This window comes from Chlorocebus sabaeus, chromosome 13 (genome assembly GCF_047675955.1).
Source record: "Chlorocebus sabaeus isolate Y175 chromosome 13, mChlSab1.0.hap1, whole genome shotgun sequence".
Lineage (NCBI taxonomy): Eukaryota > Metazoa > Chordata > Mammalia > Primates > Cercopithecidae > Chlorocebus > Chlorocebus sabaeus.
The window spans coordinates 17,734,119-17,750,840 of record NC_132916.1 but is presented as its reverse complement, the minus strand read 5'-3'; the positions used below and the strand labels follow the sequence as shown (position 1 = coordinate 17,750,840).

General features: G+C 39.4%; 1 protein-coding gene across 3 annotated transcripts; it reads right to left on the bottom strand.

The window, feature by feature from the left end:
- Nucleotides 1-2,584: 2,584 nt before the first annotated feature.
- On the bottom strand, nt 2,585-16,054 carry FBXO5 (F-box protein 5). 3 transcript variants are annotated; one of them, XM_008007631.3, is made up of 5 exons: nt 15,709-16,054; nt 7,410-8,127; nt 5,450-5,540; nt 4,353-4,535; nt 2,585-3,488 (listed from the first exon to the last, which is right to left on the bottom strand). In XM_008007631.3, exons 2-5 carry the CDS (start codon nt 8,087-8,089, stop codon nt 3,237-3,239), a joined length of 1,206 nt encoding a protein of 401 aa, XP_008005822.3. In that variant the 5' UTR covers nt 8,090-8,127; nt 15,709-16,054; the 3' UTR covers nt 2,585-3,236. The 3 variants fall into 3 exon arrangements, with proteins under 3 accessions (XP_008005822.3, XP_008005821.3, XP_008005823.3); XM_008007630.3 differs by lacking the exon at nt 15,709-16,054 and adding an exon at nt 15,332-15,541; XM_008007632.3 differs by lacking the exon at nt 15,709-16,054 and adding an exon at nt 11,676-11,808.
- Between the last annotated feature and the right edge of the window lie 668 nt (nt 16,055-16,722).

Here is a 16,722-nt window from a genome sequence, read left to right as displayed (position 1 = left end):
CATTGAATCTATAAATTACTTTGGGTAGCATGGCCATTTTCACGATATTGATTCTTCCTATCCATGAGCATGGAATGTTTTTCCATTTGTTTGTGTCCTCTCTTATTTCCTTGAGCAGTGGTTTGTAGTTCTCCTTGAAAAGGTCCTTCAATCCCTTGTAAGTTGTATTCCTAGGTATTTTATTCCCTTTGTAATAATTGTGAATGGGAGTTCACTCATGATTTGGCTCTCTGTTTCTCTGTTATTGGTATATAGGAATGCTTGTGATTTTTGCACATTGATTTTGTATCCTGAGACTTTGCTGAAGTTGCTTATCAGCTTAAGGAGATTTTGGGCTGAGATGATGGGGTTTTCTAAATATACCGTCATGTCATCTGCAAACAGAGACAATTTGACTTCCTCTTTTCCTAATTGAATATCCTTTATTTATTTTCTTGCCTTATTGCCCTGGCCAGAACTTCCAACATTACGTTGAACAGCAGTGGTGAGAGAGGGCATCCTTGTCTTGTGCCTGTTTTCAAAGGGAATGCTTCCAATTTTTGCCCATTCAGTATGATATTGGCTGTGGGACTGTCATAAATAGCTCTTACTATTTTGAGATATGTTCCATCAATACCTAATTTATTGAGAGTTTTTAGCATGAAGGGCTGTTGAATTTAGTCAAAGGCCTTTTCTGTATCTATTGAGATAATCATGTGGTTTTTGTCATTGGCTCTGTTTGTGATGGGTTACATTTATTGATTTGCGTATGTTGAACCAGCCTTGCATCCCAGGGATGAAGCTGACTTGATCATTATGGGTAAGCTTTTTGATGTGCTGCTGGATTCAGTTTGCCAGTAATTTATTGAGGATTTTCACATCGATGTTCATCAGGGATATTGGCCTGAAATTCTCTTTTTTTGTTATCTCTCTGCCAGGTTTTGGTATCAGGATGATGCTGGCCTCATAAAATGAGTTAGGGCGAATTCCCTCTTTTTCTATTGTTTGGAATGGTTCAAGAAGGAATGGTACCAGCTCCTCTTTGTACCTCTGGTAGAATTTCGGCTGTGAATCCATCCCTTCCTGGACTTTTTTTGGTTGGTAGGCTATCAATTACTGCCTCAATTTCAGAACTTGTTGTTGGTCTATTCAGGGATTTGACTTCTTCCTGCTTTAGTCTTGGGAGGGAATATATGTCCAGGAATTTATCCATTTCTTATAGATTTTCTAGTTTATTTGCGTGGAGGCGTTTATAGTATTCTGTGATGGTAGTTTGCATTTCTGTGGGATTGGTGGTTATATCCTCTTTATCATTTTTTATTGCATCTATTTGATTCTTCTCTTTTCTTCATTAGTCAGGCTAGTGGTCTATTTTGTTGATCTCAAAACATCAGCTCCTGGATTCACTGATTTTTTTGAAGGTTTTTCATCTATCTCCTTCAGTTTTGCTTAGTTCTTATTTTCTGCTAGCTTTTGAATTTGTTTGCTCTTGCTCCTCTAGTCCTTTTAGTTGTGATGTTAGGTGTCAATTATAGATCTTTCCTGCCTTCTCGTGTGCATTTAGTGCTATAAATTTCTCTCTACACACTGCTTTAAATGTGTCCCAGAGAACCTGGTACGTTGTCTTTGTTCTCATTGGTTTCAAGGAACATCTTTATTTCTGCCTCAATTTTGTTATTCACCCAGTAGTCATTCTGGTGCAAGTTGTTCAGTTTGCATGTAGATGTGTGGTTCTGAGTGAGTTTCTTAATCTTGAGTTCTAATTTGATTGCACTGACAGCACCTTACTTGTAATAGCAGAAAATGGAGTAAAGAGCGAAACATCCATCACCTGGTGAATGAACTGGTATATCCAACAGCATACTGCCTCGTAAGGAAAGCCCATTAACTACTGATGCATGCACACAGATGAATGTCAAAATAGCCTTCAGTGAAAGCAAACTTTGACTCCATTTATAGAAAATCCTTGAAAAGTCTACAGTGACAAAGATCAGTGATTGCCTGGGAGTTGACAGGAGGGACCCTCTACCTTAGGTTTTTGTTGAGATCAAAGGCAAAGCCCTTAAACTTCTTTGGGGCCTAATTGATAGCATCCAAGGCCCACTCTTCAATCTTTGAAGGGTCTAGTCTGAATTCAACCTCTTAGGATTTCCCCATATTCATAACTGAAACTGAAACATAACTTTGGAATTAAGGAATAAAGACATCCTTGTTCTGGGCTCGTTACTAGCACGTGTTTGACTGCAGCCAAGACGGCGTCTTATTCTATACAATTTAAAGCCTTCTAGCTTTTTTGGGGGTATGGGGTGCTATTTAATCCAAGTTCAGCTGGTTTAGTGATAAATTACATCAGTATTTACCAGTGTCTTTTATGCTCTTCCTGTGTTGAATCATCTCGAGATATTTATCTCAAGACCCAACCCACAACTACTGAATTAAGCTATTAAGTGGGGAAAAACCGGGATCAGGGTACTGTCTAAAAATCTCACAAGCTCCCCAGAAAAACCATCACAAAAATCCATTCAATGCCTTCACACAAACGCAGTCTACTGCAGCTTCCTAATTCAGTTGTTTCCAGGATTACAATGTTTATAAAAGGTATACATTAAGCTTTTAACAATTTTATTTAGCAAAATTTATTTTTGTATGTACATACAAAAGACATTTTCTTTGACATATAAAAAATACAGAAATATTTACATGTCTACAAAAATATTAAAACAGATTTCAGAAATAAGGAAAACAAGCACGTTTTTACAAAGGATACTTTCTTGGGAAATATACACACAAAAAAAGCTTTAGAAAGGTGACAAAACATTTAATCGACTCCAGAAGTTGATATTCCTATTGGTATCAATTGAGTAAGATGAGTATAAAATGTCTGAAATGCTAACAGATGGAAAACCAGACTTACATTTAAGACTGTCTGGGTAAAATTGCATGGGTTTCCTTTACCATAAAATTGAATCAATTTTTTTTTTTTACCCTCAGTATCACATAACTATCTACTTTTCCTTTTTTCTTGAAATATTTAAATTGTTTGATTTGTATTGAGAATTTTAAACTTTTTCTCATTAAATTGTAAAAATAGTTTAAGAGGTTGTCTATCCTCTTTATCCTCTGGGGGGAAAAAAACCTCAGGATACTACACTGATTTCAACATAAAATTGAAAATCACAATACAATATTTTTTTAAGTTAAAACCTAACATTTTCTAATTAACATTCATGATCAGTAACAATTGATTTAATAAGAGATCACAATCTTCGTAAATTCTTTTTGCTTTTCTTTGTACCAGGCAGGGGACCTATTTTACAACTGGCTTTGAGGAGCTTGCCATCTGAACAGTCTTTAGTAGTATGGTAATTACAGAGACACCTCGTACAATAATCAAATCCACAGCCTTCTCGTTTGCAGGTTGCCCGTTGTAAATAGCAATCATATTTTGCAGGTGAATTACAGCGAATACAGGCTTTGAGGCTTTCGTTCTTTTTCAAAGTCTTGGCAACCTAAAAAAGAAAAAAAAAAACAAACTATAAACAAATTTCAGCAAGGATTACATGTACTTTAGTTAGTAAAACCAAGGACACCCTTGCACCTTCCCCAATACATGTATGAGATATCACTGTCACACATATGATAACTACTGCCCTAAGTTTTGTCTATGTAGTACCTGATAGCAGATGCTCAATAAATACTTTCTGAATAAATTTGTATGTTGCATCACTCATCATGGCATAAAATGTAAGACTAGTTTTGTTAGGTAGGATTTACATTTACTGATCAACGTGAATCAGAAAATATTCTATAATTTTGGTAAGCTATCTAAATTAAGCTTGCAAAGTTATCTACATGTGAGTAGAACTTTTAGCACACATCATTCACTGATCTGAGGGTATAATAGAAGGCCCTTCAAGTTCAGAAAGCTTGCCTTTTTCCACTTAACTCTCTTCCTCACTTCTTAAAGGCGGAAACTGCAAAATGTAGTATTGAGTACTTTTATAAGAAATCTAGGTTTTTCATTATTTCCTCAGTGTTTCTAAATTAGAACCCAAAATCACTGAACTTTCATAAACAATGCCAAGTAGTACCTAATATTCATAGAAATACATTTCTGTGTACTTTCCTAATTTCATGTTTCTTTTGTTTTCTACATTATTGTGAGTGAAATGAAGAGGACACTAATGAAATCCCTAATAGTTCTAATTATACTACAGTTAAATTTAAATGATCACCAATATCAGGTTTCTTAATGTCAGAGATTAAACTAGTTATTATCTAGAGCCAAGTTACATTTTGACCTTGAAAGTTCTTTTACATTTCTTACTCTAAATCCCTTAGGTTTTAAGATTTGTGATTAGACAAAAAATTACCTCAGAGAATTCACTGTGTCGACTATAAGTAGAACCTTTCTGATCACCTTGATTGGATACCTTGGTTTGGGCATCTTTTTTGAGAGAAGTCTGGGCTGCTGATTTCTGAACAGAAGCCAGTGGGGTTCTGAACATAACATATTCTCTGGTTGATGCATGTGGTGAAAATTTATTGTTGTTTTCCTAATTAAAAAAAAAAAAGTTTTAATAGAACTTAGAAATTATTTCCTGTATCCTCAACAATGAGACGTTTTTATGTTTGTACATAAAAGAAATGATGGCCGGGTGCGGTGGCTCAAGCCTGTAATCCCAGCTCTTTGGGAGGCCGAGACGGGCGGATCACGAGGTCAGGAGATCAAGACCATCCTGGCTAACACAGTGAAACTCCGTCTCTACTAAACACATAAAAAAAATCAGCTGGGCGTGGTGGCAGGCGCCTGTAGTCCCAGCTACTCGGGAGGCTGAGGCAGGAGAATGGCGTAAACCCGGGAGGCGGAGCTTCCAGTGAGCTGAGATCCGGCCACTGCACTCCAGCCTGGGCGACAGAGACTTCGTCTCAAAAAAAAAAAAAAAAAAAAAAAGAAATGACAAGATTATGTAAGAGACTTATCCCTACATGCAATTTACCTGCACATACTTAAACAAAGCAATACCTAAATACAGACACATATCAAGCCTAACTTATAGACAGAAACTGTGAACCAAAACTGAGAAATCACTTTAAATGCAGAGTCTATATGGTACTTAAAAGTAAAACAGCTAAAAAGTAAAAAGTAAAACAGCTTTTCCAAATTTTCCAAATGTTATAAAATACACATACACACAACTGGCAACTAAGATTGACTAATGGTCAACTCTGAGAATTGAGTAATTTTCCCTTTGTTACTTTACACATTCTATTTCTAGGAAGAATCTGAGAAATAAATGATTGAGTTGAGATTTATTTTTGAATGTGGTTTCTAAGTTCTAGTATAAGGCTGAAATACTTTATGAATGTAAAGAAGGGTTTCCAGATTACCTGTTTTTTTTTTCCCTCTATTTCTAGAAGAGCACTAGCAGTGCATTTTTAACTAAAAACATCATCTGCAAACACTTACGGTAACTCTTTGTATTGCTTTACTGTACAACTGGAATGCCCCCTTATCATCTTCTAGGATCTTCTTCCAAGTTGTGCTCACTTTAGACACACTGGAAAAGTAAATTACCATAAATGAAATAATTAAAGCACCACAAAGAGCTAAGATGAATACAGTAGAAAAACATTAGCAGTGCAAAAAGGTATTTACATTATTAGTAGTGCTTCTTAAACCTGACAACATTACAATTGCCTGGCAGTTTTAACTGGTCTAAAATAGAGCTCAGGGCTCTGTATTTTTAAAAAGCTCTCTCCTCATCAAGTAATTCTAAGTGCACTGAGGCTTAACAACCACTGCTTCGTACAGTATTTTTTCACAATATCTGCAAACATCAAATAGTAGCCACCATTGTGTGTGTGTGTGTGTATATATACATATATATATGATACTATGTTAGCTATCTGGTAAAAGTAATAGACAAATTTCAAAGTACTCTAGGCAGACTGCTATTAGAAACCAACTTTAGAAACTCACTATGTTAACAGAAGAAGTAGAATCTGTGATACTGATTTGATTGTCTCTCAAGCTGTTTAGGCTCATGCCTGTAATCCCAGCACCTTGGGAGGCCAAAGCGGGCGGATCACAAGGTCAAGAGATCGAGAGACCATCCTGTCCAACACAGTGAAACCCCGTGTCTACTAAAAACACAAAAATTAGCTGGGCATGGTGGCACGTACCTGTAGTGCCAGCTACTCAGAAGGCTGAGGCAGGAGAATCGCTTGAGCCTGGGAGGCAGAGGTTGCAGTGAGCCGAGATCGCGCCACTGCACTCCAGCCTGGTGACAGGGCGAGACTCCGTGTCAAAAAACAAAAAACAAAAACCAAGAAGCTGTTTATATCTGTTTTGCTTTAGCTCTTGTTTCATAAAGACCAGTATAAACTCATATTTGCAAAGAGTACCTCCAGATAATTTTTCAAAAAGTCAAAAAAAAAAAAAAAAAAACACACACACAAAACAAATCCAACCCCAGTTGAGTCCTATCTAATTCTAGTCTGCATAATCACCTTAATTCTCAAAGTTATCTGACTAAGTGATTTTCCTTGGTAGATTGAGAAAGAAATGGTGGTTAGCACAAGGTTTCTAAGAAATCGTCAAAAACAGAGCCTGGGAGGCGGAGGTTGCAGTAAGCCAAGATTGCACCATTGCACTCCAGCCTGGGTGATGGGAGTGCAGCCCTGTCTCAAAATAAATAAATAAACAAATACATAGTATTAATAATAATAAAAAATCACGAATCCCTATTTGTGGATCTTCATATTTTCATGACTATCAAACCTAGGAGGAGAGCCCTATCACCAAAAAATGGCTTAGAAAGAACAAAAATTACTTCATACTTTCTGGTGTGACAAGTCATAATGCCTATTAGACATGTAGACTGGAACTAGGCTGTTTTATAGTTAAGCCCCAAAGATGTAACTTACATATTAGAAATGTCAAAACTAAAAGGAACAAAGATCCTAATCAAATAGAAACAGTTTTGTAATAGCATGAATATAAAATTTGAAATGACTAGGTTAAATGCATAATTCTAAAGTTTTCTTTCATCTTAGTGGCACATAGGTAGCAAAACACCAGCAAAAGTCATTATCGCAATTAAACAACATTGTAAGGCTACCTACAAAAGGTTGAGCATCTCTAATCCAAAAATCTGAAAATTTCTGAATGCTGACATGATGCTCAAAGGAAATGCACATTGGAGCACTTCTGGATTTCGGATTAGGGATGTTCAACTGTTTAACCTGTAGGGTATAATACAAATATTCCAAAATTCGAAAAACATCTGAAATCCTTCTGGTCCCAAGCATTTCAGATGAGGGACACTCAACCTGTACAACAGTCTTTGCATGAGCTGGTGGTACTGAGCCACTAATAGCAATGTTCAGTGGATTATGCTAACATGTATATTCAAAACAGTACTTACTTGATTAAGTCCATGTCACTGAGTTGTGCTAAAATAGTTGCTAAGAGATGTCTGAGTCCCCTTCGAAAGAGTTCGCTGAGAATATCTACACATTCTAGGCCCATTTTTCTGCCAATTATATTCTGCAGTCTAAAATTTCCTCTGGCTATAATTTCCTTCAGCATCTCCCGATCTACTTTAGGATTTCGCTTTGCATTCTTTTTTAATGTTGAACAAACCACTTTTTCAAAATGAAGAACTGGCAGCAAGTTTTTGTTGGGATATTGGTCTGGGCTTTGTATTTGTAGCAGGCAGGACTGTGGACTGTCACTGAAATTTTCCTCCAGGAGGCTACCTTCTTCATGTTCACTGAGGCTACTTTGTTGAGAAAATGAGGAATAGCCACTGTCTTCATAAAGTCTACTGGTCTCTAGTGCTTCTATTTCATTTGTACTATTAAGTGTTTGTTGCACATGTTGATTTTCCTTGTTATGCAAGGGTTTGCTTTCAGTTTCAAGTTCTACAATCCTAGTGCTCACAATCGGTGACCCAATACATGACAGCCTTTCATAGTCTTTAATGCAGTCTTTACAGGAACCTTCCAAATATGCAGGGGTGTAGGAAACTAGTCTTCCAATGTCATCAGGTTTTACCAGTTTAAGTCCGGAATGAACATGGTTACAATTAAAATCACACTTCATTTTGACAGAAAGGGTAGAACTTTCTTCTTCTTTACAACCTATAAAAAGAACATAACATTTACATCTTAATGGCAAAATTTCCACACATCTCTACTTCTTCAATTGGGATATACAAAGATTACTTTGCAATCTCTCAGCGTTAGGTATTGTCTACATGTACTTGCTTATACAGCTGTGATGTTATTCAAGTTTAATTATTGATATGACAACAATATGTGAAAATATTACTTATATCTTGTAAGTATATACAAATTATATTATTCTTGAGAAGGCATTTCAGAACAGACTGCTTTTGGATGGCTGTAACATCTGACTGTTATCTATAACTGATTGAGTAAAAAATAGTGGAAAAAGGGGCTATACAATAAACATCTGTGTTTATGGAACAAATGAGGAAATGTGATGTATCAAAAGAGTAGGCTCTATGGTCAAAGTTATCTTTAAAGTAACCACAAATACTTTTAGATTCAGTGTTTATTCCTTGGACTTAAATGACATTATGGTTCTCTTTGACTTAAGTACAACCCAAGCCACTGACAGCAAAAATGGTTAAGATTAGTACAGGAGGACAATGTATAAGGGTGGGAATGATCTTGATAAAAATAATAAAAATTTTGTATATTATTTCACCATTAGCAATGATTGCAAGCCTTAAAATAACTAATCAAGAAATCTATAGGTAGCGTGGAGAAAAGAACTAATAACACATTTAAACAACTATAAATTAAAGTCTATCTGAATTCCCACAGCTCTTATCTCCGAGTTTTATTCTGATGGGTGCTCTTGGTGACCTTCTAATATATTTAAAGCGTTTGTCTACCTTACTGGATAGTAAACTCAAGTACAGGGATATCTCCCTGTATCTTCTCTAATATGTGCTGGAAACTGCTGTCTTTTAATCACTGAACAAAGACATTCCACCGTAAGAATGAATAGTTCTGCTATCAATCAAAAGTAAGAGTTGGTAAATAAGAAAAGAATGACACTCTAATCAATTAACCAGATTTAAAAATGAGTGGTAGGGCAGCAGGTGTAAATTACTGTTCAATTGCTTTAAATAACTTAAGATAAACTTGCTATTAATGATAAATAGAAAAAAGGGAAAGACTTGTTCAGAGTTTTATTACCAACCTGCTCCAACACTCGGGACCTAAGAAATCAGTTAAGACACAATGGAGCAGGCAGCATCTTAAGATAGCTTTAAAGAAAGGTTTCACCATCCCTGTGCTACAGACATTTTGCAGTGAATGCCTCTTTGTTCTCAGGGGTTATCCTGTGCATTGTAGGATGTTAAGGAGCCTTTACCCATTAGACACCAGGGACAGCCCCCATTCCCAATATGCAATGTCTCCAGTTACCAGTTATTGCCAAATATTGGGGAGGGGAAAAGGCCAGCTGCAAAATTTCCTCTATTCTTCAGTTGAGAACCACAACTCCAAAAAGTGATTAGGATTGTCAGGCAACAGTGGCCTGGTAAGGGCATTCACAATTTGAGCAATGGCACAATGCTGGGAAGGAATATGGTAGATGGGTTCAGAAACTGTTTAGCATTGTTGAAGGCAGAGAATTAGAATAGGGAAACAATGCGGACATGAGCTAAGAAAGCCTGAATATTAAATGCCAGGTTAAAATGTGCCCCATCTACCATCCCTACACAAGCCAATCATATATAGCTAACAATTTATCCTGTAAGTAAATGTATATAGCATCAATATGCTTAGTCTGCACTAAATATTGGTAATGTGTTCACATTAAATTTAACCATTTTTTACGTAGAGCAAAACTTTTCAACTCAAAGTACAAATGGATACTTTCATAGAAAGTAACTTGTAGAGAGAAACTGCTTGTAAATTTCCAATGTTAATACAGTGAAAGACACATAGTATGTGCTCCAGGATCCCACTAAACATAAAATTAAGAGTTGAGCTGCATAAAAAATAAAGAATATACAAATTCTAGCTCCCTAATTAACCCTAAATCTAGAACAAATGATTCTGAGTGGTTTACTTTCATTCAGAGGAAAAGTAAAAAATGCCAAGAGATTCTATTTTTGCCTCAAATCAACTAAAGAATTAGGTTTGATTTATACATGACCACAATTTACATGAGAGGATAAAAAAGCAGAAGCCACTTATGAAGGCACGCTCTGCTTTGTTTAGCTGCCTAAACCAAAAAGGCCTGAAAATACTTCAGGAATTCAAAGTCATTCTCTTTCTGCTGTCTTTAGAACAGTTACTGGGAGGTTGTCCTATAGAACCTCTTTCATTCAACGCTGTTCTTGAATATGGACAGTTCTTTAAAATTAGAGCTAATAATGATGCAAATACTTTATACTTGTTTAGAAGTTTGCAATTTCCAATGCTTACATACCTTTTGAGGTAGGATGGGGAATTGTTATTTTTACAATTGAGCACACTGAAGTGTAGCTTAGTTTGCCCAATACACGTAGTTAATTAAATGAGCCAGATTTCTCTTCCTCATTATAATGAGGTGCTCTGGAAAAACAGATCTTACGAATAATGTTTATACTGTTTATAAAAATGACAGAAAAGCCAGAATTTATGGTGCAAGCGCACTTAAGGTACTAAAGAAAAAAATGTGTACATTTTTTTTCTCATGTGAGCTGGCCCTTTTTCAGTCCTTAGTAACAATGACCTTTCCATCCCAGGGGCTTTGTACATTATGCCTTTCCCTGCTTAGAATATCTTTTCCGCTTCCTTTGCCTATTTAGCTTCTAATCCATTACTCATGGAGAGCTTCTTCTTTTTTTTTTTTTTTTTTGAGGGAACTTTTCAGACCTCATCAAACCCTACTTTAAAGCACTACCAAATTGAAATTTTTAAAAGTACTTTTAAGTTCCTTAAAGGCCAGACATGACTGTTACTGCTTATGACAAAATCCAAGCAAATAGCAGTGCCTGACACAATGAAGACATATGATATAAAAATGTGTTTCCCACATTTTTTTGTTAGCTAATACCAACATTAGAATCTGTATTCTTCCTCATGAAATTAGCACTTAAGGAGTTAAAATGACTACCACATTCCTCTTGCAACAACATATATTTTCACATGAATTAGATTTAGTATTTAGGTCAGGTGCAGTGGCTCATGCCTAGAATCCCAACACTTTGGGAGGCTGGGATTGGGAGATTGCTTGAGTTCAGACCAGTCTAGGCAACATAAAGAGACCCCATCTCTACAAAAATTTAAAAAAGAAACTAGCTGGGCATGGTGGCATGCACCTGTGGTCCCAACTATTAGGGAGGTTGAAGCGGGAGAATTGTTTGAGCCTGGGAGGTTGAGGCTGCAGGGAGTTGTGATCCTACCACTGCATTCCAGCCTGGAAGACAGAGGGAAACCCTGTCTTAAAAGAAAAAAGAAAAAAAAAAAAAGTTTGGTATTTTAAAAGAATTTTAATAAACTTATTCCGAATTTACAGAAAAGCTGCAAGAATAGTGCAGAATTCCTGTACCCCCATTGCTCAACTTATATTACTAACATGAATGCATGTCACAACAAATTAACCAATATTGCTGCATTATTAACCAAAATCCCTATTTTATGTGGACTGCTGTGGTTCCTACCTAAAGTCTTTTTACTGTTCCAGGGTCTTATCCAGGATACATTACATTTAGTCATCGTATCTCCTCAGGCTCCTCTTGACTATGACAATTTCCTTGTTGATAATTACCTTGACAATTCTGAGAAATACTGGTTATTTTGTAGCCTGTTCCACAATTAGGATTTGTCAAGTTTTTCTCAGCCTTAGTCTGGGGCTGTGGGTTTTTAGACCACAGAGGTAAGGTGCTATGATTTGAACTGATGTTAACCTTGATGACTTGGCTGAGGTAGTATTTCTGAGCTTGTTCCAAATGTAAAGTTACTCCTTTTTGTTCTTTTTCCATTTGGGACTTTTTGGAAGGAAGTCACTATGCACACCTCACACTTAAAGGAGTAAATTTATAAATCATTTGGAATTCTTCTGTACAGCAGATTTGTCCATTAATCTCCTATTTATTCATACTACCAATCATTTATATCAGTATAAACTCACAGACTTTGTATTGCTCAAATTGTTCCAGCTTTTGCTATTGTGAGCTCTCTCAGTTGACATTGGTATCCATTTCACATACTTAAATCATTTTGTGTTTTGAACATCCCTTACTTTCTGGGACTACAAGATGCTCTAAGCGCATCTTCTAATTTCCCTGTTCCAGCCCTAGAATCAGTCATTTCTCCAAGGAACTCTGGTTTCCTTTTTTTTTTTTTTGGAGAAAGGTATTAAACAAAAGTGAAATCTGGATGTTGGTTGTTGATTTAATTTTAAAACGTGAAATTAATGTATTTTTCATTTCCATAACAATACTGCAGAAGAAAGAGATTAGCATAGCATGATGTTTTATAAAAAAGGAAGCTGAAGCAACTGTTTGCAAAAGGTTAAATCCATTCCTTTTAACTAGCTAAGTGTTTTCCAATGACCAGGCCAAATTTGGGAAATATGTGAAGTATTCATATAATTGACTTATTATCCAGAAAGACAGAAAATATTATATGGCTTCATAACCTCTTGAATTAAACAGATGAGGGCTAAGAGTTCAGTTGAACCATTTCACTTATTTATCCAACATCCACTCAGTGACAGGGTAGGGGGAGAGAAAGATATTAATTAGGGATGATCTTTTAGCAAAGTTGACATTCTGAAATCTGAACACCTTATGGAAATCTAGTGGAAGAGTTCCAGATGGTGGGAAACATAGGAAACAAGGAAAAATGTGAGTGCTCAATAAAGAGAAATATCTGTAGGGCTGAGTTGGGGGAGGTTATTGAAAATTATAGTTGAAGAGGTAGAATGATCTGCAGATTTGTGGGGTAGGCTGGGTCCTATGTGGAGGACAGAAGTTTGGTTTACATTTTTGGAAGATCACTGGCAGTTGTGGAGAATGAATTGCAGGAAGGTAAAAGTAGAAGCAGAGAGAATATAGTTAGAAGTGTTTATCACAGAAGTACAGAGTGTGGGAAACTCAGACTAGAAGGATTGTAGCGGAAATGAAAATAACTGCATAGATTCAAGGTCTGTTATTTAGGAGGGTAAAGTCAACTTGCTGCTAATCTACTAGATGTGGATATGAAGAAAAGGAGAGTAAAAAAACACCCTGGGGTTTAAGGCTTGAGTATCTAAGGTGATATAGTGCTATTTACTACGTTATGGAAAACTGATGAAATTAACGCTTAAAAACCTCAGTTTCCTCATCCATAAAATGGGAGTAAGACAATAAAACAGGACTAAATGCAAGGCAAAGTCCCTGTCACAAGGGTCTAGTCAATACAATCTATTTTTAATCACATAAGCCAAATCCCTTCATATTCCTTACATTGCCAATCATTAACATTTAAAAGTAGTAAAGCACATTTCACAAAGAAGTATATATTTCAGAATAACACATACTTTTCCATTAGAATGTATAGAGTTAAGAATCAGATCCAAGTTTGAATGAAAATCCTGGCTTAACCTTTTGACTAGCTTTGTGAACTTGGAATGTCCTATTCCTACTTTTCCCCCAAGTGCAGATAGTAGTAAAACTCATACATGGCATTGTTTAAACTTCTCATTTACCGACTTCCAGCCCAGTCATACAGAGAAAAGAAAATTTTACAATGTTTGACTTTACATTTAATTTTCCAATATAGACCTGATCCTCCATATTAAATATCATAAATAAGGCTGCAGTCCTTAAAAATCTTTGTAACTCTTCTGTTAACTAAAATAATTAAGTTCCAGTCTCTAATACCTACAGATAACCACCATGTGGTCAACGTTAGGCATGGCCATTCCTTAAGAGTTTAAGAGGCCCAATGCTTGTGACCATAATCTTTAAGAGAAAATTTTAGAAAAGCCTACTTTCAAAACTATTTGGAGGTAACATATATGTATTTTTAATTTTATCTCCTCAAACCTGTAAACTGGGGAAAAAATTCCAACAGGCAGTAAATTCTTTCTGAGGAGCAAGGTAGTAAAGACAAATGGAGTTATCAAAAAAGAAAAAAAAAACCCTCATAAAGCCATCAAGCTTCAAAATTTCAATGGTAGATTGATGATCCAGGATCTTCTAGAAATATACTTTCTATTAAAATTAAAATTAAGCATTTTTTTTTCTCCTGAGACTTCTAGACTTCTTTTCTAATAAAAGAGTCATTACAAAATAGTACAATGCCGAATTGCTATTTTTTTTCATTTTGGGTTATTTCTCAGGTAAAAATAAGGGCATATGGATTTTATTTAGAGGTACCAACAAAGAGGGTAAAAATAAGCATTTGAGGGCCTTCCATTCTCTACAAGCTTTGAAATAAAGGACTATCTAGTTCTTCATGAGTTATGGGGAAAAAGTCACCAATTCTTCGATTCTCACAAAATCATCTTAATACTATGGACAAATTCAAGGTTTGTAGTAAAAACTGCTTTTTAAAAACTCTTCCCTTTCCACTCCAGGCCCTGAGACTGGGTTAATGGGCAAAGGGAGAAAAAAATGGGAAAAAGTAACGTTTTCGTTTGGATGTCCCAGTTGAGTCTGGTCCAATGAGGTGGGGGGTCTCTCCGTTTGGCGGGAGTGGGGAGGGAGACCCTAGAACTCCTGAGATCGGTGAGGCTGCCCCCCAGGGCGCAGGACACGAGGAGGAGGCGGGAGATAACCGCGAGCGCGATCTCCCGCGCCCGCCAGTAAGGCTGGGACCGCGAAAAATCGGGGAAACTGCCTTTGGCTGTGAGGGTGCGGGGCAGATGTAGAAACGGGGCGCAGGGGTACGAAGGTGAGGCACCTGGCCAGGCCCTGGGGGCTGCCTGCTCGCAGCCCTGTCACCGCCGGGGGCCCCGGGGTGGGGGAGGGGAGGGGCATTTGGCGCCTATTCAAGCAGGGTGGGGTTGGTGGGTCTTCCGAGAAGGAAAAAGGGCGCCCTGGGATGCCACGACCCGCACCTCCTGGGGTTGGAGTCCAGGGTCAGCGTGGGTGACGGGACCCCGCGGCCCGCCATCCGGCCCCTGCACATCTGGCTCATCTGGCTTCCTCAAGATCCCCAGCCACCCTCCTCCCGGACCCAGGAACCGCTGCCGCCGCCGGAGGCCGGGCGTGTGGCGTGGCCGCGCGTCCAGGCTCCGGGCGATGTCGGGTCAGGGCCTCAGGCTGCAGCCCTCCCCATGCACCCCTCTGGCGTGCGCGCCCCCCTCGCGCCCGCTCCCCTCACTCACTATCCGAGGGTCGAGGCCGCCCGGCGGCTGTCACGGCGCTGGGGCTGGCGCTGCAGGAGCAGCGGGGTGGCCGTGGGGCGCAGCTGCAGGGGCGCCGGCTCATGCCAGCCGACGTGGAGTCCGCCTCAGGTAGAGGAACTGCTCCGGGAGAAGCTGAGCAACCTGCCTGCTTCACAGACCTGTATCTCTTAAAAGGCGCCAGCTGGTACTTTTAAAATCTTTGAATTTGGTGCCTAAATCCGCGCGGCCCAATGAGGCGCGTCGCTCGCATGCACGCACCAATAGGAGGGCGGTGGGTGGGGGCGCCCTCTTCCGCGTCCAATTGGACGCTGCCGAGGCGGGGCCGAGCCGCGAAGCCCAGCCCCCTTCCAGCTTACCGGCTACCCACGTCCGGAAAGATGCTACGGCCGGGGGCGGGACCTCCGAGCGCGGGGAGGCCGCGGCCCGGCCACACGTGTGGAGGGCCTACCACGCATGCGTGCGCCCGCCAAGATTCCCTCCGCCGTCTTCCCGACCAGCCTCCTGCAAGTCCTAATCTCAGCCCAAATTCAGCGCCGGCTTCCATCTGGAGATCTTCGATGGGTACAAATGGTAGCCGACTTTCTTCGATCATCTCTCGAACAGCAGTTCGGTGAGCGGCAACTCGGCTTGTCCAGGAATCCAGACTTTCCGGAAGATGGACCCTCCCCCCAGCCCAGCTTAGCCCGCCTCTCTAGGATTTACGCGCGCGCTCCGCTCTCCCTCCTAACTCGCCCCTCCCCTTGACCCACGCCTCTGCGCAGGCGCCTTGGCGGGTTGTGGCTGCAGAGTTGGCGGGTCGGCGCTTGCGCACCGGGGTTCCCCGCGATTTTTTTTCCCGGGGCTGGATGAGGGGCGGGCCGCATAGAGGGGCTGTGCGGCTCTACCTGTGCCTGGCTGACATCAGCTGTGGGAGACCTGCGGCTGCGTCTCCCAGGGCCTCCGGCGGGGCCGAGGGTGGGACCGAGGCACTTCTTCCTTACGAGCGCATTTATTTGTGTTTTCAACCACCCTTCAGACACTTGGTTTACGCTTTCCTGGGTTTTTGTTCCTTTCCTTCAAGGACCAAGCGTAGGAGACAGTAGTCCTGCTCCCAAAAAAAGAATAGATAGAAGTCCCCCCTGGACCCCCCTGGCCAAGGGAGTTTTTAGTGATGGCTGGCTTGGACATCAGTATGAAAGTGTACCGGAGTATTAGTGATGCTCAACTTTTCACAATTTGAATATGCACTTAAGTAGGACAGTGCATTCCCTGAACTCAGCTTTATGGCTACAGCCCAGTGAAGCCACGGGATGTGAACTCCAAAAAGGCGAATCCTCGTTTGCTGTTTCCCTCTGGTGCCTTTCTGCAGCCTCGGAGTGAGTTCTTGGCTG